At 42.4% G+C, this 23502-nt stretch overlaps 1 protein-coding gene across 3 annotated transcripts; it reads left to right on the plus strand.

Annotated features, from left to right (window-relative positions):
- Positions 1 to 1701: 1701 nt before the first annotated feature.
- Positions 1702 to 9946, plus strand: LOC115114588 (GATA-binding factor 6-B-like). Of its 3 annotated transcripts, none has more exons than XM_029642965.2 (7): positions 1702 to 1808; positions 2701 to 3642; positions 4485 to 4651; positions 5300 to 5425; positions 5756 to 5843; positions 5945 to 6039; positions 7114 to 9946. In XM_029642965.2, the coding sequence occupies exons 2-7, from the start codon at positions 2757 to 2759 to the stop codon at positions 7285 to 7287; spliced, it is 1536 nt and encodes a 511-aa protein (XP_029498825.1). In that variant the 5' UTR covers positions 1702 to 1808; positions 2701 to 2756; the 3' UTR covers positions 7288 to 9946. The 3 variants fall into 3 exon arrangements, with proteins under 3 accessions (XP_029498825.1, XP_029498826.1, XP_029498827.1); XM_029642966.2 differs by having other exon boundaries at positions 1707 to 1804; XM_029642967.2 differs by lacking the exon at positions 1702 to 1808 and adding an exon at positions 2073 to 2446.
- The last annotated feature ends 13556 nt before the right edge of the window (positions 9947 to 23502 follow it).

Raw genomic sequence — 23502 nt, forward strand, 5'->3', positions numbered from 1 at the left:
TCTGCCTGCCTTGGTCTCCCAATGTCCAGCTGAGACAGTAGCGACTGTTTACTCGATGTTCCACTATCCATTTTGATATATTCTGTATTTTTTAAAAGTATAGCCTAGCCCCTTAGGTCTAGAACATAGATGTTCGTGCTATCCCTTTTACGCACGAGGAGCTTCCAATCAATCCATGGCGCATTAAACCAATAGGCATAGTTCTGATATATATTTTACAGGTATGCAGTTGCTTATACCTCTCTATAGTTAACGTTTCTAAAATACTACCTAGGTTTGCCCTTTGCAAAGCAACGAAAAGTGAAAGGAATGCAAATAACAAGTGAAGGAAAAATAGCTATGGGCTCTGATTTGATAAAATGCATATTATCCAACTGGGAGTTGTAACACTTATTAGTTGTTAAAAATCTAAAGTAAAAGAAGAATGGCCATTGTTTGAGCTCATTTTACAAGAGGAGTCAAACAGAGAATAGATAATATTGCAATGACACGTGGCTCTCCTTTCTCTCTGTGCAACGAAATGGTGACCTACAATTTACCCTGAAACGGGTATCGCCTATGAGTGTTATCCAGACAAAATGTAAATAGAAATAAATACCAGTTGAATTCTTCCCAGGTTGACGAACGACGGGCCTGTTTGTTAACCCCTGGAAGATAGAGAAGACTAGTAAATGAATGATTCAATTGACACCTCGTCACTTTTGATCATTTCAACGAGCCAATGTATATTCCAACTGAATGAATCATCACCAGTTCAAACTAAATCCTCTCTGCAACAACAGATGCGTGCTGAGAGTTTGTGCTTCTTTGAGGCTCAACCCATTTAATTCCAAATGATGGCGTCTCACTTAAATAAACTAATTAGTGAATGGTCTGCCCTAACATAACTCCGAAATGGAAAATAAATAAACAAAACAAGCCAACGTTAAAATATTGCTATATTTTCCTATAGGCTATTTCCCGGGGTTTGAATTTAAGGGCCATTTATTTTCTAATAATAATCATCTATATCAAACAATGTTAGTTATATGGTGCAGTTGATAAAGCTATTTAATATTTCACTTTTTTAATTGATTCAAGTTTTTACATATAATTATGCTTCTTTAAAACTCTGTATTCGATGCCAACAGTTTTTTTTAGATAGTTCTAACATCTTGCATTATTACAATTTATGCTGGAACAGATAACCTACTTGTAAACACATTCTGAATAATATATGTTAGGCTACTTAGATTTATGACGACTATCATGATTAAAATTAACCTAGCAGAGCCTCACTAATTATAGTAGGCCTATCATTCTACATTATAACAATTAACAATTTTTCCACAATATCCTTTGAAAACAGGCTTGACGTCAATGATGAAAAATCCAGATTTTTTTTTCTCTAAATTAAACGCATTTATTATAATAGTTATTTAAATATTTTGTGAGTAAACAAAAGTGCACTGCCAAAACTAGCTTTTCTCTGAATATTTCCCTGAATATACTGTTTGAATACGTCGGTTTTATTTAAACAGAAAATGTCCATATACTACTTTAAAACGTCGAATTGATTGCATTTACAGTTTTTGACATGATCAAATATTTCAAAGACTACAGCACCCCCATTGAGTTGATCTGTTTGCTCAACTGAAATCCAATCAGAGAACGCCCTCAGATTTCAACTACAGCCTCGAGAAGCGCCTCCTCTCTAAAAACCTCATCACAAGCGCAGTAACACTTTCATTCCTATCTTCCCCGAGACCAGCTACGAACCACACACTATTGGAAACTTCAACGAGCGACGGATGGCACAGAACTAGTAGGTATGTGGTGAATATTCGCTCCTGTTCTGTTTAATATTTTGCAGTCCAGTCTTGGTTAAACATCTGGTAAAACATCTGGTTTCAGTGCTCTTACTCCTGGTGCCAGCTGCGCAGAACCTAAATGGTTTTGTCTCGATTACCGTGCCTATTGGGTCTTATCTGTTATGCGTCTTATCAAGCGGTTATCTTTTTGCGCCAAAGACAAATTGCGTTTTGTTTCCTATCTGTAACGGTATGTTTTTTTTGTAATTATGAAGAGGCTATATCTCGAGAGGGGAGGACAGGGTTTTGACACGGAGAGGTTCAACTTCTCCAGGCAGAGCGCGCGCTGTGGTTACATGTCTAATGGATTCATGCCGTAGGCGCTATTACCAAAAATATATTGTCTAGAAGTCCATACCCATCATATGGTTTTCATAGAGAGGATCGAGTCTTGTGTGTTAAGTAGCCTTTAGCCCGGCTATAATTTTGTGTCGTGTTCTCAAAATTAAGCCAACACGTTTCAAAATGAAACCAAGCCCCACATCAAGGGCAATGTTAGGTTTGTGTTGCGTAGTTTCTCAGAGGGTAAGCCATGATATGATATTATTATCATGGGGAGGACATGTTTCTTGCAAATCAATAGTATCGCATGAAAGGTAACACCATGGTTTGTGTATATTATGTCATTAAAATGTTGGCTAACTCTTTGGCACAAATCTCTTGTAAAAGTAGTAGAGATTGTAATACAATTTGATTGCCTCGCCTTACAGATCCTTTATGATACCAGACGTAGTTACACTCTAATTGTATTTGCATGAAGCTCAAGAGCCTGTTTTAAGTTAACAATGTCCAGTAAGATATACCCTTTTAGCCTTGATATTGATGACAATGCCTTCTCTCTCATTCCCAGGGCAGACAACACCCTTACGATTTTCTAGTCCTACGGTGTATGGAAAGTGATCCTGGATGGACCTGGGCGAAAACATCTGGTCCATGGTCAAGCGAGAAGTGTCCAGCAGCCCCGGGTCACCGGCTGAACAGAGTTACTTACACGGCGGGCAGGGCAGGAGGGGCAGCCACGCGCACGACTCGGAGGGGCTCAGGTCACCGCTGCCAAGCGATCAAATTGACACAGTGGGACACCGGCGCGCGGAAGGGCCAGGCAGATCATCTCTACACTCCTACGTTCAGTTCGGACACGGGCACCATCACAACAACACTGAGGACATCACTCTGTTCACAGATTTAGACCAGGGCAATAAACTCATCATTTCCAGTGGAGCGCACCCGCACCACAAGGGGGGCCTTATCGTTGACCCCAGCGACATGTATCAAACACTAGCCATCGCGGCGGCCCACCAGAGCCAGGCGGGGTACGACTCGCCCTCTGGGGGCTATATGCACTCCAACCCCAATTCTCCAGTGTATGTACCGAGCTCGCGGGTGGGACCCATGATACCCAGCCTTCCTTATTTGCAAGCCAGTGGGTCGTCTCAGCCCAGCCATGCGGTCACCAGCCACTCAGTCTGGTCGCAGTCTACTCCGGAGAGTCCCTCCTACAGCACCGGGAGTCCTCATACCTCCAACCGTTTCCACTACCCTCCAAGTCCGCCCATTAACAACGGGGTTCCCAGGGATAACGGCTACAGTAATCCGCTGAATGTGGGCAGTCGAGACCAGTACGGTCTCTCACGCCCCCTCAGTGGATCCTACACCAACCCCTACTCCCAGTATGTTGGACCGCAGCTATCTCAGTTGTCCTCGCCTTGGCCCGGAGGACCGTTTGATAACACCATGCTGCACACTTTGCAAAGCAGAGGTGCGCCCTTGACGATTCGAGGACCTAACGGAGGTAGGCCTTCTATTCCAAATATTATCGATTAAAGATGATTAATGATATGGACTTCAATGTGACAACTTTATTTTATCTATTGAATAACTGTTGGTTACCAACGTTTTACGCATGCACAATAATTCAAATAACCATTTAAAAACATTGAAAAGCAACGAGAGCTTGGGTGTAGCAATATGATGATCATTTACGATGACAACAGTTTAGTAGACCGAATAAGTTCACATTCAAGTGAGTTAAAGAGATTGTTATCACAGATGAAATAAGTCTAAATTGTTATAGTAATGGTAAAGAACGTTAAATTGCTTCCTATTAAGAATAGAAAATTAAGTAGGTTAGTTGTTATAACTAAGCTATTATCAATTCATTTGTGGTATGAATTGAAGATTAAGCATATCCCTGATATCGAAACTTTTATAAATCGACTTCTAGGCATATCCTTTTTTGACATTTTCATTGGTGTAAATAAAATAAATACATTTTAGATTACATCCTCCGACTGCGCATAAAAAACTAGTAGGCTATCGAAACATTTAGAGTTTATAAAAGTAACCCAATACGTCAAACATAAATAGCTAAAATAGAGACAAAAGAGCAGTCTCCTTGTGTATTGAATGTATAGGCCTAATATCACATTCATAGGCCTAGACTAGACCTAATTTGGAAAATAATGCTGAACTATCATCAAAGGATCCAACAAATTTACAACAGACAATTACATATTTTAAGGTATAGACATGTGCTCAATTAAGCCTACGAAAAATCACGGCTCTTTTATGACCAAGCGCCTCTCTGAAGTGTCACGTAAGTGATTGGTGTTTTGACTGTCTGTTTTCCCGCAGATATTCTCGACGACCTGGGAGAGAGCAGGGAATGTGTCAACTGCGGCTCCATCTCCACGCCGCTCTGGAGACGCGATGGCACGGGCCACTTTCTCTGCAACGCCTGCGGCCTGTACAGCAAAATGAATGGACTCAGCCGGCCATTAATTAAACCACAGAAGCGGATGGTAAGCAACACATGCTCAGGGACTACTTAGTCACTACATTTCCTGTCTATTTATTTAAAACAACGGTTTAAGGTTATCGCCTAAGATCCCTATATCTCTCTAAATAATGGGGATTTTATTTGACCAACAATTCACTTCGGCCAGCATTTATATATTAACAAGATAATTCTGGCTGTCATATAGGTAATTTAATCAGGGTCAACAAATTAAATTACCTATATGACAGACATAATGATTTTGTTAATATATTAATGAAATATGAAAAAGAAAATGTTCTATCGCGCAGTTATTAGGCTACGCACACTAACGAACGAGTGATGCCTTGATTCCACAAACTCTCTGCCAATGAAATTCACGTAAATAAGTCTGTTACTGTAAATGGATGACATGAATACGACCAATAGTATTGTTATGAAATGAGTGCAGATAACATAAATATAGTCATAAGAGAGGGAATCCGTGCTCTGAAAATACAGTGATTCATTATAAGGGATTGGATCACAGTCAAATATTCCATTAGTCACGTAGCCTAGTCTCGACCTGAGACATCTCTGCATCTCACTTTTATAGCTCACCGTTGCTTAATCATAGCTTTTAATCTTTATGTACCAGTGTGTTTATTGTTGTTTATGTATTGCCTTTCCCCAGTCATCATCCCGGCGAATCGGCCTCTCCTGTGCCAACTGTCAGACGAGCACAACCACCTTATGGCGCAGAAACGCAGAGGGAGAACCGGTGTGCAACGCATGTGGGCTCTACACAAAATTACATGGAGTAAGACACAATCTTCACATTATGTCACAAGTTGGCACTGATTTTTAAATGTAATGTTCTACAACTAGCAGGCCGTATTGTAACTAGCACGTGCGCAATTGCCGTGTGTAATTGTTCACTGCATATCGAGAGCAATATTAAAGCACAATCCGTTTATTCAGTGTGTCCAATTAATTATAATAGTTGTTAATGAAGTATAGATTTAAAGGACAATTTACAAATTAGTTTTATTTTTGGTCGACATTGACAAAACGTTTAGAAAATTAACAAGACAGAGAACGCCGCCCAACAATTTCATGACTAAGATGAATGTATTCTTTATTTTTGCAGGTACCTCGGCCCCTCGCCATGAAGAAAGAGGGAATTCAGACGAGGAAAAGAAAACCTAAAACTTTGAACAAAACCAAGGGATCCTCAGGTAAGCAACCTCTATTTTAACCTCATGACACACAGTCTTTCTCTCATTGAAATGCTTCGCTGTTAAGGTCCTCTTTACAATGAATTATAATTTTACCACAGGGAATAGTAATTCAGTCGCCATGACTCCGACGTCCACGTCTTCTTCCAACTCTGAAGACTCGAAGAACAGCTCTCCGAACACGCAGGTGCCAGGGGTAAGAAGATGATTTCGCCTATTCGATTTGAAAAATAATATTCAGGTGTGGGATAGGCGGGCCCCGTATATTGTACAAACGGACTCGTTTTAAGGTAATGTTGTCCCATGCAGGCCAACTGTGTAATAAATTGTGTAAGGAAATTCTTCAGCCAATTCTCAGCGTCAAATATAGGTCCACGGTTTTGGTCGAATAGACCCGCGTTGCCTTTCAAACGAAAACATATCTTTAAACGTTGTTGTAGAGGCTTCATCGTTTTATTCATTGCACCAATTTATTATTTTGGATGGATATTGTTAACAATTATAAACTGGTTGGTTCAATTCCTGAATGCTGATTGGCTGACATTCGTGGTATAGCAGACCATATACGCGGGTATGACAAACATGTATTTTTACTGCTCTAATTACATTGGTAACCAGTTTATAATAGCAATAATGCACCTTGGGGTTTGTGGTATATGGCCAATATAACACAGCTAAGGGCTGTGTCCAGGCACTCTGCGTTGTGTAGTGCATAAGAACAGCCCTTAGCCGTGGTATATTCGCCATATACCACACTCCCTCGGGCCTTATTGCTTAAATATAGGACATACAGGCAGGCTAATAATAAACCTTTATCTGATATGTTCGTAATAGCAATAATATTGGACTCATAGTATTGGATTCATACGTATTGACTCATACAATATGTGGGGTGTAATCTACTGTCATCAGAGGTATTTAAAGGCCTCTACTAGGTTCTGGGAGGTGGTCTACATTTTTCAGAGATGATGCTCTTCGGAATTGTGTTGTAAAACATTGTAGTCTCTGATTTATTCCAAATAAGACACTATTATAGGCCTACTTCCAATAAGTACATTTAATTAATTATATGTGTCTGTTATATCACTTGACACATGCTATATAATAATGAGAACATCCACCGCATACAGTATATCCACTGTATATATATCCATCTTAGCAGTAACAGATGAAGCTTTATCGTTGATAAGCCCTGACTGTGACTATAGAAAACCTTTGGATAATAGTAATGTCTCCTGAATCTGACTAATATCTCTCTGTCCTATTCCAGGTTCAGTCCTCTGTACTGAGTGGCCCAGGGGAGGGCTCAGCTGGCTCTGGTGGCTCTGCCGTGGTCAAGTACCCAGGCCAGGACGGCCTCTACACCCGTGTGGGCCTCACCCAGTCTGCAGACGTAGCCGGCTCTGTCAGAGGGGAGCCCTGGTGCCCTATGGCCCTGGCATGAGTCACCGAGCTGGGGGACGGAACTCACCGCACTAGCCTCTCTCTCTCTGGATGTCCTGCTGCTGAGTGGTGGAAGTATTCAGTGCCTCGATGGCTCTGGGCCTGTTTCCTACTTCCCAGCTAACAACTGTTGGACAGAGACAGCCTTTTTGCCCCTTCACACCCCTGCAAGTTTGAAATGTCTGTGGAATATTTGGGATTGATTTCCAGAATGATATGGGAAAACCTTAGTGCCTTAACACAAAGGGAAATAAGTGAGAGGTGATGCCTTCTTGTTAATCTGCAGTTGATATGCTTTCTGGACCGACCTGCTGTGTGTGTACTCAATATCTCTCTCTCTCAGATATGGAGGTGGATCAAATGTTCTTTGTTGTTTGAAATGAAGAAACCTGTACATAATGCAATGGATTCCCCCACTCAAGACAAAAGCGGTTAATTGGATATTAGTGCTTGATAAAAGCACTATCCATACGAAGGACATTTTTATTATATATTTTTTTGCAACTGGAATCAAGCTATCAAGTTACCAAGACAACCTTCCTGAATCAAGATAAAGTATTTATTAATCTTCCATTGTTGAAAACATGAGTATGATTGTTAAATAAAGATATGGACATAGAGTAGAACTGAAAGAAAAACATTTCGTATGTCTTCATTTTAAATATGATTGTTCATTTCTTTCTCTCTTGTTGAGTTAGTAGTTGTTAGTTATTGCAAATATGCTTTTCCACTGATAGCTCTTACTGTAGGCCTATCTGACTGAAACTCTTATGGTTTTAAACAGGGTATCAAAGACTGTGACATCCTATGTCAGTCAATTTTTGTTTTTAATTATTTACTCAATTCTTAAATAATCAAATCCTACAGATGAAATTAAAATACTGTTAATTTATGGTACTATTTTGGAAGAAATTGGTAGAAGCTGTTTTTTCTAAGGTGAGGACAAAAAATGTTTAGGACATTTTCGCAAACTTTTTGACACATGTACAACAGCTAGCTAAGTACTGTTTGAACAAATGGCACCCACAATCATTTTATAGATGCATCTTTTTGTTACGATACTAAACTGTAAAAGAGGACTGCTGCAATATCTTCTGTCTGCAACAAAGACTACCTAACTGATATAAACTGTATACATTTACGGTTGCATACATGCATGTGATTTTCATGATAAAAGTTGACAGAAATAAAATGAAAAGGCTAAATGGCATTGAGGTCAACATAGATTAATTTAATGTCACTACATGGAGAAATAGAGGTGGAATTAATACATTGCCCCTGATAAGTTTTCAGTTGATAAAAGAGGAATGGCTGTTCTTACAGATGTAGGATCTTAATTTGAGCCAGTTTGCTACAACAGGAAAGTAATCTTGCAGCAACTGGAAATTTGAATTATGATGTGGATTATAATGAATGGACATTTTTGTAGCGGTTGATACATTTTTCGTTAGGGAAAATCATTTTTGAAATGTAAAAGTGGAAATTACAAACTTTAGAAGACTTTTTAAAACTCAAATACACTACAAATTTGCATTTCCTGCTTTGCAGAAAATTCTCAGCAACAAAAGAATGATCCAATGAAGATCCTACATCTGTACAACCTGTTGTAGACGATGTCATAAAACAACATTTGTCAATGAGAGGAATGTCACACATTGACTCCATGGTGAGGACACTGTAGATTGAGATGTATTGGAGCTGTATGGAGAATAATCTGAACAGAGTGAAGTATGCCATTTATGATTCAGTGATGTGAAAAAAACATGTCATATATGTAGCTTGAAAACTACCTTTCACAGCTTTCAAGACATAATGACCTTATATGACAAATCACTGTTGATTTTGGTCTGATACAATTTGCCCTTGTATTTTTACTCAAAAGGTCTACAGTACATTTTCCTGACTTTCAATGTTCTAAGTAGAATTATGACTTTCCCATTCATTACACAGAACATACTGTACGTGTCCCTCTCCTCCAGTAGGGGTGTGAACGGCGTCTCGTTTGCCAGCACTCTAAGTAGATCCATTTTGAGGCCAGAAAAATTCCTCTAGCTCCCTGGGAAATGTCCATTTCAGTGGAATGAATCTGATGAGTTAGTAGTTTATTGTGAAACTGCCGTTTAAACTGCATTTCAGTTTCACCATCAGGGTTCTTCAGCTGAATCAGGGCCTGGTAATTGTTTTCTTTTCTGAACTTATTTATTTTTTTGAAATATCAAGTTTATTAATAGCATTGTTTTCCCCTACTTTTTTGTTTGGATATTTGTATTTCTTTGGTTGGTTGTTTTATTCCTGATATAGTTTTTAAATGATCTTATTTAAATCTCTGAAACAAATTCTTCTCATGATATCAATGTGGATTTGGAATAATTGCTCCTGTCTTAGAATATCTGAAGGAAATCAACACACTGTGGTTGTCATTGTTGGTAGTGTATACTGTGCCAAGGTTTGCAGCAAATATAATTTTAAGGAGTTTGAGTGCCATCTTCATGTGCTGTAAAGGTACATATAACTATTTTGAAGTTGTAAAGAGAAATATGCAATGAGAAGCTGTTGGAAAGACAGTAGTAATGGATCCCTGAGTGATTTGTATCTCCAGACAGTTTTTCTCGTTGTTTTCTCATTCTGTATTAAAGTTAGCCATTCCTCTTACACAACAACAGTTTATTATGCCGTTTCCTTTATATACACCCACTACAATGGTTTCACCAGTGTCTTCAATGTGTGTTTAAACCAAGCGTATCCTTTCCACCTGCACAGAGTACCTGTCACCGTGTGAAGGATATTTAAGTGAATATAGCTTGGGAAAGATACCGTTGGTAGACAACAACATTTTAGAGATGGCTAGATTTATCCCTGAGCTTTAGGTTATCTGTCTGCACTTTGACATGTTGATGTTGGAGAGTTTATGAGTGTCAGTGTAGCTGTGTTCCTACTGCGCTGTACTGCACATCAACCAGGCACACCGTTGGGGATGAATGTTGTTGATTATCAACATTGTCATTTCAATTTTAGTACAAGAAAATATCAATTGGTTTGACCTACGTGTCCCTTTGCATGATACTCGTTTGAGCAGACCAGTGTAGATTTAAAACAATTCTAATCCATTATTTTGATTATGTCACCAACTTTACACCACTTGTATTTTATACCCAAGGAGTTGGCGTGTCTGCAGGCTTCATTTGCCCCCAGTCTTGGTTTAAAGTGTGGTTGTTCAGCATCATTCATGTTAACAGAGACGACCTCACACAAACATTATTAAGATAGGCTCTGCTGCAACCGAGACGAATTACAAACCTCCCTTCAGATATGAAAATCAAACCGAGAGTGAAACCTAAAATAAGAACCAAAATATATATATGTCTATCAATTTATGAAATGGTTCCAGGCTGGTAATGTCTTCAAGGTGTCCATGATACTTTGAGGGAGAATTCACAACACATTACATCACTGAGGTCCTCCTCCCATTCGTTACTCGTGCCTGAATTCATGTGCAAAATAATAATAAATAATGGGGGCTTATATTTGTCCTGTTTCACACATGTACAAGTGTGCATTATACACGTGTGAATTGGAAATGTGTTTTTTTTGCATATCACAACTCTCCCTGAGACACCCTCAGAGAGTGGGGTCACTGCTAGGGTCACCCATTATCAGCAGCGACCACGGAGCAATTATGGTTAAGTGCTTTGCTAAAGGACACAACAGATTTTTCACCTCATCCGGCTCTGAGAATCAAACTAGCGACCTTTCGGTTACTGGCCCACCACTCTTACCGCAAAGCTAAGGTTGGGTGGGTGTCATATGCATGACAACATTCACTCTACGTTATTTCAGCATAAATGATCTGTAGCTGAGAAGATCAGTAGTAAAAACTGACAAGTGATACAAAGCAAAGCCTCAAACTTATTTTAGGAGTTTGGTGAATGGTGCAATAGGCTGATGTATTTGTCACTTAGCATATACTATGGAGTAACATAGATAAGGTTATGTTGAATGTGCTATTCTAAATGGACAGAAAGAGAGAGAGATACAAAAAGGCAGAGAGAGGCAGAGAGAGGCAAGAGAGAGAGATACATAAAGGCAGAGAGAGGCAGAGAGAGGCAAGAGAGAGAGATACATAAAGGCAGAGAGAGGCAGAGAGAGGCAAGAGAGAGGCAGAGAGAGGCAAGAGAGAGGCAGAGAGAGGCAAGAGAGAGAGATACATAAAGGCAGAGAGAGGCAGAGAGAGGCGAGAGAGAGAGATACATAAAGGCAGAGAGAGGCAGAGAGAGGCAAGAGAGAGAGATACATAAAGGCAGAGAGAGGCAGAGAGAGGCAGAGAGAGGCGAGAGAGAGAGATACATAAAGGCAGAGAGAGGCAGAGAGAGGCAAGAGAGAGAGATACATAAAGGCAGAGAGAGGCAGAGAGAGGCGAGAGAGAGAGATACATAAAGGCAGAGAAAGGCAGAGAGAGGCAAGAGAGCGACACAGACAAACTGCGACTGACGCCTAAAACTGCTTTATTTAGACAGTGAGTAAGAGAGAGGGTGTCACTCTCGAGGGCAGCGCTGCTGAGTTGAAAGTCCTTTGGCGGGAGGGCTGGGGCCAAGGTAAACAGTCAGCAGCACAGCAGAGTAGAGCTACATTGGGACATAGAGGCTGCATGCCTGGGTAATCGTCATTAGGCCACACCGTAGCAAACTGTTTTCAATGGAACACTAAAACAAGCAGTAAATCCAGGCAATTCGTTCCTGTCTTAGTCCGTTTTCTTCCATTTGGTGCCTAATAAATATGACCCCAGCCAGGCCCCAGCCCATGGGGCTGTTTGGGCAGGACTAGGACAGCACAGTGACTCCCCCAGGAGTTGCTGGTTGATCTTTCCACAGGCAGGGTTTTCAAAGGGGAGCTCCCTCCGCTTGGCTCTGCCCTGCCCTGGCTTGGCCTGCATGGCCCTGTCTGACTCCGGAAGAGATGGGATCTCTGACTCAGCCCTTTTGGGTTTCCTCAACAGACCCCCCGAGAGAGAGAGAGAGATAGAGAGAGAATTGAATTGAGAGGACAGAGAATTGAATTTTGACAGAGAGAAAGACTGAGAGGAGAGAAATAGAGAGATTTGAATTGAGAGAGAGAGAGAGAGAGAGAGAGAGAGAATTGAATTGAGAGAGAGCGTAACAGAGAGAGAGAGAGAGAGAGAGAGAGAGAGAGAGAGAGAGAGAGAATTTAATTGAGAGCGAGAAAGACAGATTTGAATTGAGAGAGAGAAAGACAAAGAGAGACAGAGATAATTGAATTGAGAGAGATAAATAAAGACAGAGAGAATTGAGAGAGAGACAGAGAGAGAGAGAGAGAGAGATTTAATTGAGAGAGAGAAAGACAGAGATTTGAATTGAGAGAGAGAGAATTGAATTGAGAGAGAGGACAGATAATTGAGAACGAGAGAGAATTGAATTGAGAGAGAAAGACAAAGAGAGAGAGATAATTGAATTGAGAGAAAGAGAAAAGACAGAGAGAAAATAGACAAAGAGAGAGAGAGATAATTAAATAGAGAGAAAGAGAGAGAGAGAGAGAGAGAGAGAGAGAGAGAGAGAGAGAGAGAGAGAGAGAGAGAGCGATTTAATTGAGAGAGAGAAAGACAGAGATTTGAATTGAGAGAGAGATAATTGAATTGAGAGAGAGGACAGAGAATTTAATTGAGAGAGAGAGAAAGAGAGAGGAGAGAGATAGAGAGAGACATTTAATTGAGAGAGAGAAAGACAGAGATTTGAATTGAGAGAGAGAGAGAATTGAATTGAGAGAGAGAAATAAAGACAGAGAGAGAGAATTGAGAGAGAGAGAGAGATAATTTTATTAAATAGAGAGAGAGAAAGAGAGAGAGAGAGAGAGAGAGAGAGAGAGAGATAATTTAATTGAGAGAGAAAGACAGAGAATTGAATTGAGAGAGAGGACAGAGAATTGAGAACGAGAGAGAATTGAATTGAGAGAGAAAGACAAAGAGAGAGAGATAATTGAATTGAGAGAAAGAGAAAAGACAGAGAAAATAGACAAAGAGAGAGAGAGATAATTAAATAGAGAGAAAGAGAGAGAGAGAGAGAGAGAGAGATTTAATTGAGAGAGAGAAAGACAGAGATTTGAATTGAGAGAGAGAGAATTGAATTGAGAGAGAGGACAGAGAATTGAATTGAGAGAGAGAGAAAGAGAGAGGAGAGAGATAGAGAGAGACATTTAATTGAGAGAGAGAAAGACAGAGATTTGAATTGAGAGAGAGAGAGAGAATTGAATTGAGAGAGAGAAATAAAGACAGAGAGAGAGAATTGAGAGAGAGAGAGAGATAATTTAATTAAATAGAGAGAGAGAAAGAGAGAGAGAGAGAGAGAGAGATCATTTAATTGAGAGAGAAAGACAGAGAATTGAATTGAGAGAGAGGACAGAGAATTGAGAACGAGAGAGAATTGAATTGAGAGAGAAAGACAAAGAGAGAGAGATAATTGAATTGAGAGAAAGAGAAAAGACAGAGAGAAAATAGACAAAGAGAGAGAGAGATAATTAAATAGAGAGAAAGAGAGAGAGAGAGAGAGAGAGAGAGAGAGAGAGAGAGAGAGAGAGAGAGAGCGCAAGCGAGGGGCATAGTTTGAAATTATTAAAAACATATTCTGCCTAGTGGTGTTTTGCTGAGTGTTTGATACTTCTCATACTCAATGTCATAGCCTTCTTCACTCTCAATGTATTTGGATCTTTTCACAGCTGATTCAGTGGTGGGAATAACAGTAATAATACAAACAAAACACATAAAACAATCCATCAGCAGTCACCAGTCATACACTCTTACTGACTTACTCACAGGAAGCTGGGACTACACATCAAAGCCTACTAGATGGTCTGAAGTCCTTAGTATAACGTTCTTCATAAACAATGATTATTCATCATCAAATCATTTCACTTGATATTGGAGAAATGCTCCCATTGCATATGGATGATGATAAGTCACGAGATTCGCTCTAATTCAAATTCTCTTACCATAGGGATTCTTTATCATATAATTATTTGAGCGAGATAGCTATACACTATTACAGAGTGTGAGTTGAGTGAAGCTTTTTACTTGAATATAACAGTGTGTTGACAATGACAGGAGAAGCATGAATAACAGAGCGAGGAAAGACATCAGCCCGCCTTCCTCGCCAGCGACCCTAGCCCGCCTTCCTCGCCAGCGACCCTAGCCCTCCTTCCTCGCCAGCGACCCTAGCCCGCCTTCCTCGCCAGCGACCCTAGCCCGCCTTCCTCGCCAGCGACCCTAGCCCGCCTTCCTCGCCAGCGACCCTAGCCCGCCTTCCTCGCCAGCGACCCTAGCCCTCCTTCCTCGCCAGCGACCCTAGCCCGCCTTCCTCGCCAGCGACCCTAGCCCTCCTTCCTCGCCAGCGACCCTAGCCCACCTTCCTCGCCAGCGACCCTAGCCCACCTTCCTCGCCAGCGACCCTAGCCCGCCTTCCTCGCCAGCGACCCTAGCCCATCTTTCTCGCCAGCGACCCTAGCCCGCCTGATAGTGTTTTCTCTTTTCTGTCTTTCTGTTTTTTGTTTGTTCATTCTTTTACTGTGAGGAATGCGAGGAAGTAGTAGGAACCAGTCGTTATGGGAGGAGATGTACTCGGAGGCTGAGAATGGAGGAAGGGCAAGAGAACAAGCCCTTTCTGCCAGGAGAGAGGAAGAGTGAGAATCAGTCATAACTGACAACCGTGACCCCCCTGACCCTGCATGGAAGGATAGGTGGAAGTGACTCAGACTTCCATGAGTCTAACAACACTATAGTTCTAAAACAGTTGCTTACATATAACATGCTCAAATTTATGCAGTAATTACAAATACAGTGCATTCAGAAAATATTCAGACCCATTGACATTTTGTTACATTACAGCCTTATTCTTTTTATTTTTAATTTACCTTTATTTAACTGGGCAAGTCAGTTAAGAACAAATTCTTATTTTCAATGACGGCCTAGGAACAGTGGGTTAACTGCCTGTTCAGGGGCAGAACGACAGATTTGTACCTTGTCAGCTCAGGGGTTTGAACTTGCAACCTTCTGGTTACTAGTCCAACGCTCTAACCACTAGGCTACCCTGCCCCCCCATTTTACAATGGATTAAATCGTTTCCCGCCTCATCAATCATAATGACAAAGCAAAAACATTTTTTTTTAAATGTTTGCAAATGTAGAAAAAAAGAAAACGGAAATATCACATTGCATAAATATTCAGACCCTTTACTCAGTACTTTGAGCCTTCTTGGGTATGATAATACAAGCTTGGCACACCTGTATTTGGGGAGTTTCGACCATTCTTCTCTGCAGATCCTCTGTAACGGTTGTCTTTGTCGACTGACGACGAGTATGAAATATCGGACCAATGCGCAGCGTGGTATGTGTTCATGATGTTTTATTACTGAACACTGAAATACAAAAAGAACAACGTGAAAAAAACGAAACAGCTCCGTCAGGTGCAAAACACACTAAACAGAAAATAATAACCTACAAAACACACTAAACAGAAAATAATCACCTACAAAACACACTAAACAGAAAATAATCACCTACAAAACACACTAAACAGAAAATAATCACCTACAAAACACACTAAACAGAAAATAATCACCTACAAAACACACTAAACAGAAAATAATCACCTACAAAACACACTAAACAGAAAATAATCACCTACAAAACACACTAAACAGAAAATAATCACCTACAAAACACACTAAACAGAAAATAATCACCTACAAAACACAGGTGGGAAAAGGCTACCTAAGTATGATTCTCAATCAGAGACAACGAACGACACCTGCCTCTGATTGAGAACCATACTAGGCCAAACACATAGAAAAAAGAACATAGACTACCCACCCCAACTCACGCCCTGACCAACCTAAAACAAAGACATAACAAAGGAACTAAGGTCAGAACGTGACATCCTCTTGAGCTCTGTCAGGTTGAATGGGGAGCATCGCTGCAGAGCTATTTTCAGGTCTCTCCAGATATGTTCGATTGGGTTCAAGTCCAGGCTCTGGCTGGTCCGCTCAATGACATTCAGAGACTTGCCAAAACACTCCTGTTTTGTCTTGGCTGTTTGCTTAGGGTTATTGTCCTGTTGGAAGGTGAGCCTTCACCCCAGGTCCTGAGCGTTCTGGAGCAAGTTTTCATCAAGGATCTCTCTGTACTTTGCTAAGTTCATCTTTCCCTTGATCCTGACATGTCTCCCAGTCCCTGCCGCTGAAAAACATCCCCACAACATGATGCTGCCACCACCATGCTTCACTGTAGGGGTGGTGCCAGGTTTCCTCCAGACGTGACACTTGGCATTCAGGCCAAAGAGTTCAATCTTGGTTTCATCAGACCGGAGAATCTTGTTTCTCATGTTCTGAGAGAGTGACTATCGGGTTCTTGATCATCTCCCTGACCAAGGTACTTCTCCCCCGATTGCTCAGTTTGGCCGGGCGGCCATCTCTAAGAAACGTTTTGGTGGTTCCAAACTTCTTCCATTTAAGAATGATGGAGACCACAGTGTTCTTGGGGACCTTCAATTCTGCAGATATTTTTTGGTACCCTTCCCCAGATCTGTGCCTCGACACAATCCTGTCTCGGAGCTCTACGGACAATTCCTTCGTCCTCATGGCTTGGTTTTTGCTCTGACATGCACTGTCAACTGTGGGACTTTACATAGACAGGCGTGTGCCTTTCCAAATCACGTCCAATCAAAAATAAAATAAAATAGCACATACACATATTTAGCAGATGTTATTGCAGGTGTAGTGAAATGCTTGTGTTCCTAGCTCCAACAGTGCAGTAGTATCTAATAATTCACACAAATCTAAAAGTAAAATAATGGAACTAAGCAATATATAAATATTAGCAGGAGTAAGTTCTGAGTGGCGTTGACTAAAATACAGTAGAATACAGTATATACATATGAAATTAGTAAAACAGTATGTAAACATTATTAAAGTGACCAATGTTCCATGTCTATTTACATAGGGCAGCAGCCTCTAACGTGCAGTTGTGAGTCACCAGGTGGTACCCGGCTAGTGATGGCTATTTAACAGTCTGATGGCCTTGAGAAAGAAGCTGTTTTTCAGTCTCTCGGTCCCAGCTTTGATGAACCTGTACTGACCTCGCCTTCTGGGTGATAGCGGGGTGAACAGGCCGTGGCTTGTGTGGTTGTTGTCCTTGATGATATTTTGGCCTTCCTGTGACACCGGGTGCTGTAAGTGTCTTAGAGGGCAGGCAGTGTGCCCCCGGTGATGCGCTGGGCAGACAGCACCACCCTCTGGAGAGCCCTGCGGTTGTGGGCAGTGAAGTTGGCGTACCAGGCGGTGATACAGCCCGACAGGATGCTCTCAATTGTACATCTGTAAAAGTTTGTGAGGGTCTTCGGAGCCAAGACAAATTTCTTCAGCCTCCTGAGGTTGTGAAGAGGTGCTGTTGCGCCAACTTCACCACACGGTCTGTGTGGGTGGACCATTTCAGATTGTCAGTGATGTGTACGTCGAGGAACTTTAAGCTATTCACCTTCTCCACTGCAGCCCCATTGATGTGAATAGGGGAGTGCGCTCTCTGTTATCTCCTGAAGTCCACGATCAGCTACTGCATTTTGTTGACCTTGAGGGAGAGGTTATTTTCCTGGCACTGCTCCAACAAGGCCCTCACCTCCTCCCTGTAGGCTGTCTCGTCATTGTTGTAAACAGGCCTATTATTGTTTTGTCGTCGTGCGTGGCCATGCAGTCATGGGTGAGTGCAGGAGGGAGCTGAGCAGCCACCCTGTGTTGAGGATCAGCGTAGTGGAGGTGTTGTTTCCTACCTTCACCACCTGGGGCTGGCCTGTAAGGAAGTCCAGGACCCAGTTGCACAGGGCGGAGCTCAGACCCAGGGCCCCGAGCTTAATTGTTGTGACTTTACTTTCATTAATCTGACGACTGTTATTTATCTAATCAACTAACTATGTCTAATTGTTACCTGATTAAATTAATCATGTCACAATTAACTCATTAGGAATTCGGGGCACCGCGAGAGCGGTTGTTTAACGAGTTACCATCTCCCAAATTAAACTCTAAAGGTCTTTGACTATTTTATGGATGTGATCGGTAATGTATTAATCACTTATCATATCATCATTCTGAACAGTCGTAACCTTGGATCTGTGAAAACCCCAGCCTTACTTATGATTCAGTACTATACAAATTGGTTTAATTATTTATTTAGTAGCTAACTAAATTATATCACAGAATAAACATACACACGTAATACATTAGGAAAAGGTCCCTAGCGGACTGACAAAATATGGTGGCTTTTTACACAATGACATTGAGAGGTAGAGAGAGAGAAAGAGACACTCATCATTGATACATTTTAGAAACGATTCTCACAGTAATCATATACTTTACACACGAACAGCCGCCCGTTTGAAGTAAGAAATAATGAATGTATGTAAGTGTGAATGCCTTCGTTCGCCGTTTATCTCTGTCGGAACCAGCGGCACACTTGTAAAGCTCTGATTGTCCGAAAGGGTCCGAACCGTCTCTTCTACTGTTGTTTACTCTGGACGATGCTCCTTTGAAGATAGGCTAGCCAGCTGTGTCGATGGTTCCCATTGGGTGACGAGAGTAGCATACTACGGTGATTTGAGAAGAGTAGTACAGTGGTCCCACATACAATTGCTTTTCTAGATACTTTTCTGAAGACAGCTAATCAGCTATACCAGTGATTGTCTGAGAGGTGAGCTTCTTGCCTCTTCCTCGTGTTGATATTTAGAGCTCAAACCAATTTAGACATGGGCTGCAGCTACCTGTCTTTCCTGGTCTGGGAGGTGAGTTTATTTTATTCACCTCGTGTTGACGTTCAAAGTTCCAACCATTTCAAACGTGTAGCTACCGGGTCACGCTTTTCTGGTCTAAATGTTAATTTCTTTACCAATCCTTTTATGCACTCTGGTCGAAGGGGACAGTTCCGTCAGGCTGACACGCACTCTGACCTCACTCGGGGCATGGCTACTTACTATGCTAAGTTTATAGGAGACAATTATCTCTTATGGCTCCTAAAATCACATTCATATCTTAACAAAAATACTTTAATAATTGTTCATATTTCATATACAACATTAAGGTTGGAGACTTCGTACTTGTAGTGTATATTTTTCAAGTTACAGTTTTTCCTTTATAACCTTTTTAATGACATCACAAAATAACGACCATATGACACGATTATTCTTTAGATCCCCTCTGACCATTCCTCACATTTTTAGGTTAGAAATACTGTTCCAATATTCACTTTTTGAACGTGTTTCTGCGTAAAAGTCTGTTAACAAAGAACATTCCTTTGGTTAAACTGGAGGGGGAGAGAGAGTCTTCTCCTTTAATTTACAACAGGGCGTGAACTGTCAACCCGGCCTAGTTCCCTCCTCCCCCTCTCTGTGGGTGAAAGGGGATCGGGTTACTGAAATCCATTGCCAAGCTGATCTGACCCATTCAGATCCTCACAGGACATTCATGACATAATGATGAGCTTGGAGGATACTATGGTGTTGAAGGCTAATCTATAGTCAGTGAACAGCATTGTTGCATAGGTATTCCTCTTGTCCAGATGGGATAGGGCAGTGTGCAGTGCAATGGCGATTGTGTCATCTGTGGATCTATTGGGGCGGTATGCAAACTGAAGTGGGTCCAGGGTGTCAGGTAATGTGGAGGTGATATGATCCTTAACTAGCCTCTCAAAGCACTTCATGATGACAGAAGTGAGTGCTATGGGGCGATAGTCATTTAGTTCAGTTACCTTTGCTTTCTTGGGTACAGGAAAAATGGTGGACATTTCGAAGCAAGTGGGGACAGCAGACCGGGATAGGGAGAGATTGAATATGTCTGTAAACACTCCAGCCAGCTGATCTACGCATGCTCTGAGGACGTGGCTAGGGATATCGTCTGGACAGACAGCCTTATGAGGGTTAACACGCTAAATGTCTTACTCGCGTCGACCACAGAGAACGAGAGCCCACAGTCCTTGGGAGCGGACCATGTCGGTGGCACTGTTTTGTCCTCAATTGGGCGAAGAAGGTGCTTAGCTTGTCCGGGAGCAAGACGTTTTTTTTAACCTGTGGTAAATTGAATTTACCACAGGTGGACTCCAATCAAGTTATAGAATCTCTAGGATGATCAATAGAAACAGGATGCACTTGAGCTCAGTTTCGAGTCTCATAGGAAAAGGTCTGAATACTTAAGTAAATAAGGTATTTCTGTTTTTTTTTATTTCTAAGACATTTGATAAAATGTCTATTAACCTGTTTTTGTCACGTTCTTTCAAAATCGAACCCAGAAGCAGACCAGGACAAGGAGAGTAGGAAGAAGGTGAGTACCCCCCCTCCGACGAACGCCACCGGGCGGACTACCCGGAGCGCCAGGGTGGAGGCGGTAAAAGTCACGAAGCAGGTCATCGTCAAGGATCTGACGCCGAGGAATCCAACTCCTCTCCTCAGGACCATATCCTTCCCAATCCACTAAATACTGGAACCCTCGACCCCGCCGTCTGGAGTCCATGATGTGGCGCACCGTGTAGACAGGACCACCTCCGATCATCCGAGGAGGAGGAGGACGAGGAGGAGGGGGCAACAGAGGACTGAGGAGAACCGGCTTGAGGCAGGAGACATGAAAGGTGGGATGTACTCTTAGTGTAGCAGGCAAATTGAGTCGGACCACAACAGGATTAATGATCTTCTCCACTACAAACGGACCAATGAACTTCGGTGACAGTTTCCTCGACTCAGTCCGTAGAGGAAGATCCCGTGTAGCCAACCAAACCCTATCTCCGACGGTATAAGCGGGGGCAGGAATACGGCGACGATTCGCCTGGATCTGATACCGGTCAGAAACCTTAAGGAGGGCCTTCCTGGCCCGATGCCAGGTGCGGTGGCAACGACGAATGTGGGTCTGGACAGAAGGAACCGAGAGATCCCGCTCCTGAGAAGGAAACAAGGGAGGTTGGTAACCGTACAGGCACTGGAAGGGAGACATCCCAGTGGCAGATGAAGGGAGAGTATTATGAGCATACTCGACCCAGGGTAATTGAGAGGACCAAGAGGTGGGATCAGAGGAAACAAGACAGCACAGCGTGGACTCCATCTTCTGGTTGGCTCTCTCCGCCTGACCATTAGATTGGGGGTGAAATCCAGATGTGAGACTGACTGTAGCTCCAATGGCCAAACAGAAGGATTTCCAGACAGCAGAGGTAAACTGAGGACCACGGTCAGAAACAATGTCACAGGGCAACCCGTGGACCCTGAACACCTCCCTAACCAGGATCTCGGACGTCTCAGTGGCAGAAGGCAGCTTGGAGAGGGGAACAAAGTGGGCAAACTTGCTGAATCTATCCACAATGGTCAGAATAACCGTGTTACCAACACAAGAGGGCAACACCGTGACAAAATCCAGGGCCAGATGCGACCAAGGTCGCCGGGGAATAGGTAGGGGGTGAAGAAGCCCAGAGCTGGCCCGATTGGTACTCTTATTCTGCGCACAAACAGGACAAGCGGCAACAAACCTCCGGGTATCTTCTCCTATGGCAGGCCACCAAAATCGTCTGCGCAGTAGCGCCATAGTCCGAGCAACACCAGGGTGACAAGCTATCTTGCTGGCGTGGGACCACTGAAGGACAGCAGAACGAACCGACTCAGGCACGAACAAGAGGAGAGAGCCGCCATCACCTCCTCCTCAATCCTCCATGTAACGGCTCCCACGACAACGTTCTGGGGAAGAATCGTCTCAGTCTTGGCCCCACTCTCCTCCGTCTTGGAGAACATCCGGGACAGGGCGTCCGCCTTCCCGTTCTTCGACCCAGGTCGGAACGTCAGGGAAAAATTGAAGCGTCCAAAAAACAAAGCCCACCGGGCCTGACGGGAGTTGAGACGTTTAGCCGATTGCACGTAAGCCAGATTCATGTGGTCAGTCCAGACCACAAACGGTTGCTCCGCTTCCTCCAACCAGTGACGCCACTCCTCCAAGACAAGCTTCACAGTGAGAAGCTCCCGGTTACCCACATCGTAGTTTCTTTCAGCTGGAGAAAGACGACAAGAGTAGAAGGCGCAGGGATGGAGTTTACCGTCAGTGGAGCTACGCTGGGACAGGATGGCGCCCACCCCCACATCAGACGCATCTGTGACAGGTTAAAGGACATATTCATAGCCTGTTATACATTGAAAAGTATTAGTAAGTTCATAGTATGTGAGGATCTTAAAACATCTAAGGTTAAAATATGCATTCAGTATTAGTTGATAGAGATTGATAACATTCATATAATTGTGTTAAAGTTCAAATCTGTCAAAGGGTACGAATTGTGAGAGTAATGTGTAAACGTTATATTGATTACTTTATTTTGTGGAGCCTAAAAGTGTTAATCTGTGATCTACGAAATGCTTTTAATCTATGAGCCGGAGATCGATTGCTCTGGTCTCCACCCATATTCCTGGGGAAATTCGCGGTCTTTTTCTCATTGAACTAAATGTTGACTTGAGAATACAACACCGTATCACTCTCGTGATTATTTCTCCCCTGTTTTCAGGGGCGTAACATTTTTGGAGGCTCCGCTGAGATAGCTGCTCAGATGTCCAGTTTCCACATCCTGGTCGCTGAATTCCGAGCCAGCTAAATCTCCACATAACAACTCAGGCAGGCTGCAGTGAGGAAAGTGTTGCTGTTTGGAGGAAGTTGGAAGTTAGTGGTTAAGTACGTGTCAACTGAGGCCATTGATCGACCATCAGAGACAGTAAGGACCATCTAATTCAGAGTCAACTCCTGCACAGTAAAAGTTCCTCCTGTTCTGTCAACATGACAAGCGCCTTGGAAGAACTACAGGAAGAGGTAGTAGGAGAATTACACACCCTGACTAAAGACAAATTACTAGAGATATGTGATTTCCTTGAAATATCAGGCGAACAGAGAAGAGATGTTAAAGACAAATCCCGCATAGCATTAATGACTCGCATTATGATGTTCCTTGGAAGAGAGGAAGTCACAGAGTTAGAAGATGGCGGCATGTCGGAATTGTTGCTACTTAGAGACGAAATGACAGAGATGATCAGTGGCATAGATAACAAAACAGGGCAAATTGACCATGATATTAAACCAGCCGGAACACATCACAGAATAGAGGAACTGAGAACTGTAACCCCACAACAAGGGGCGGGAACTGAGCAGATTACTGCAGCCAAAGT

The sequence above is a fragment of the Oncorhynchus nerka genome, linkage group LG9b, assembly GCF_034236695.1.
Source record: "Oncorhynchus nerka isolate Pitt River linkage group LG9b, Oner_Uvic_2.0, whole genome shotgun sequence".
NCBI lineage: Eukaryota > Metazoa > Chordata > Actinopteri > Salmoniformes > Salmonidae > Oncorhynchus > Oncorhynchus nerka.

What these genes read in the sequence shown, in the direction of transcription:
- LOC115114588 (XM_029642965.2), top strand. Translation starts at nt 2,757, where the DNA reads ATGGACCTGGGCGAAAACATCTGGTCCATGGTCAAGCGAGAAGTGTCC. An exon ending in TTAAACCACAGAAGCGGATG is followed by an intron (nt 4,652 to 5,299) that starts GTAAGCAACACA and finishes GCCTTTCCCCAG; the next exon opens with TCATCATCCCGGCGAATCGG. An exon ending in CGAACACGCAGGTGCCAGGG is followed by an intron (nt 6,040 to 7,113) that starts GTAAGAAGATGA and finishes GTCCTATTCCAG; the next exon opens with GTTCAGTCCTCTGTACTGAG.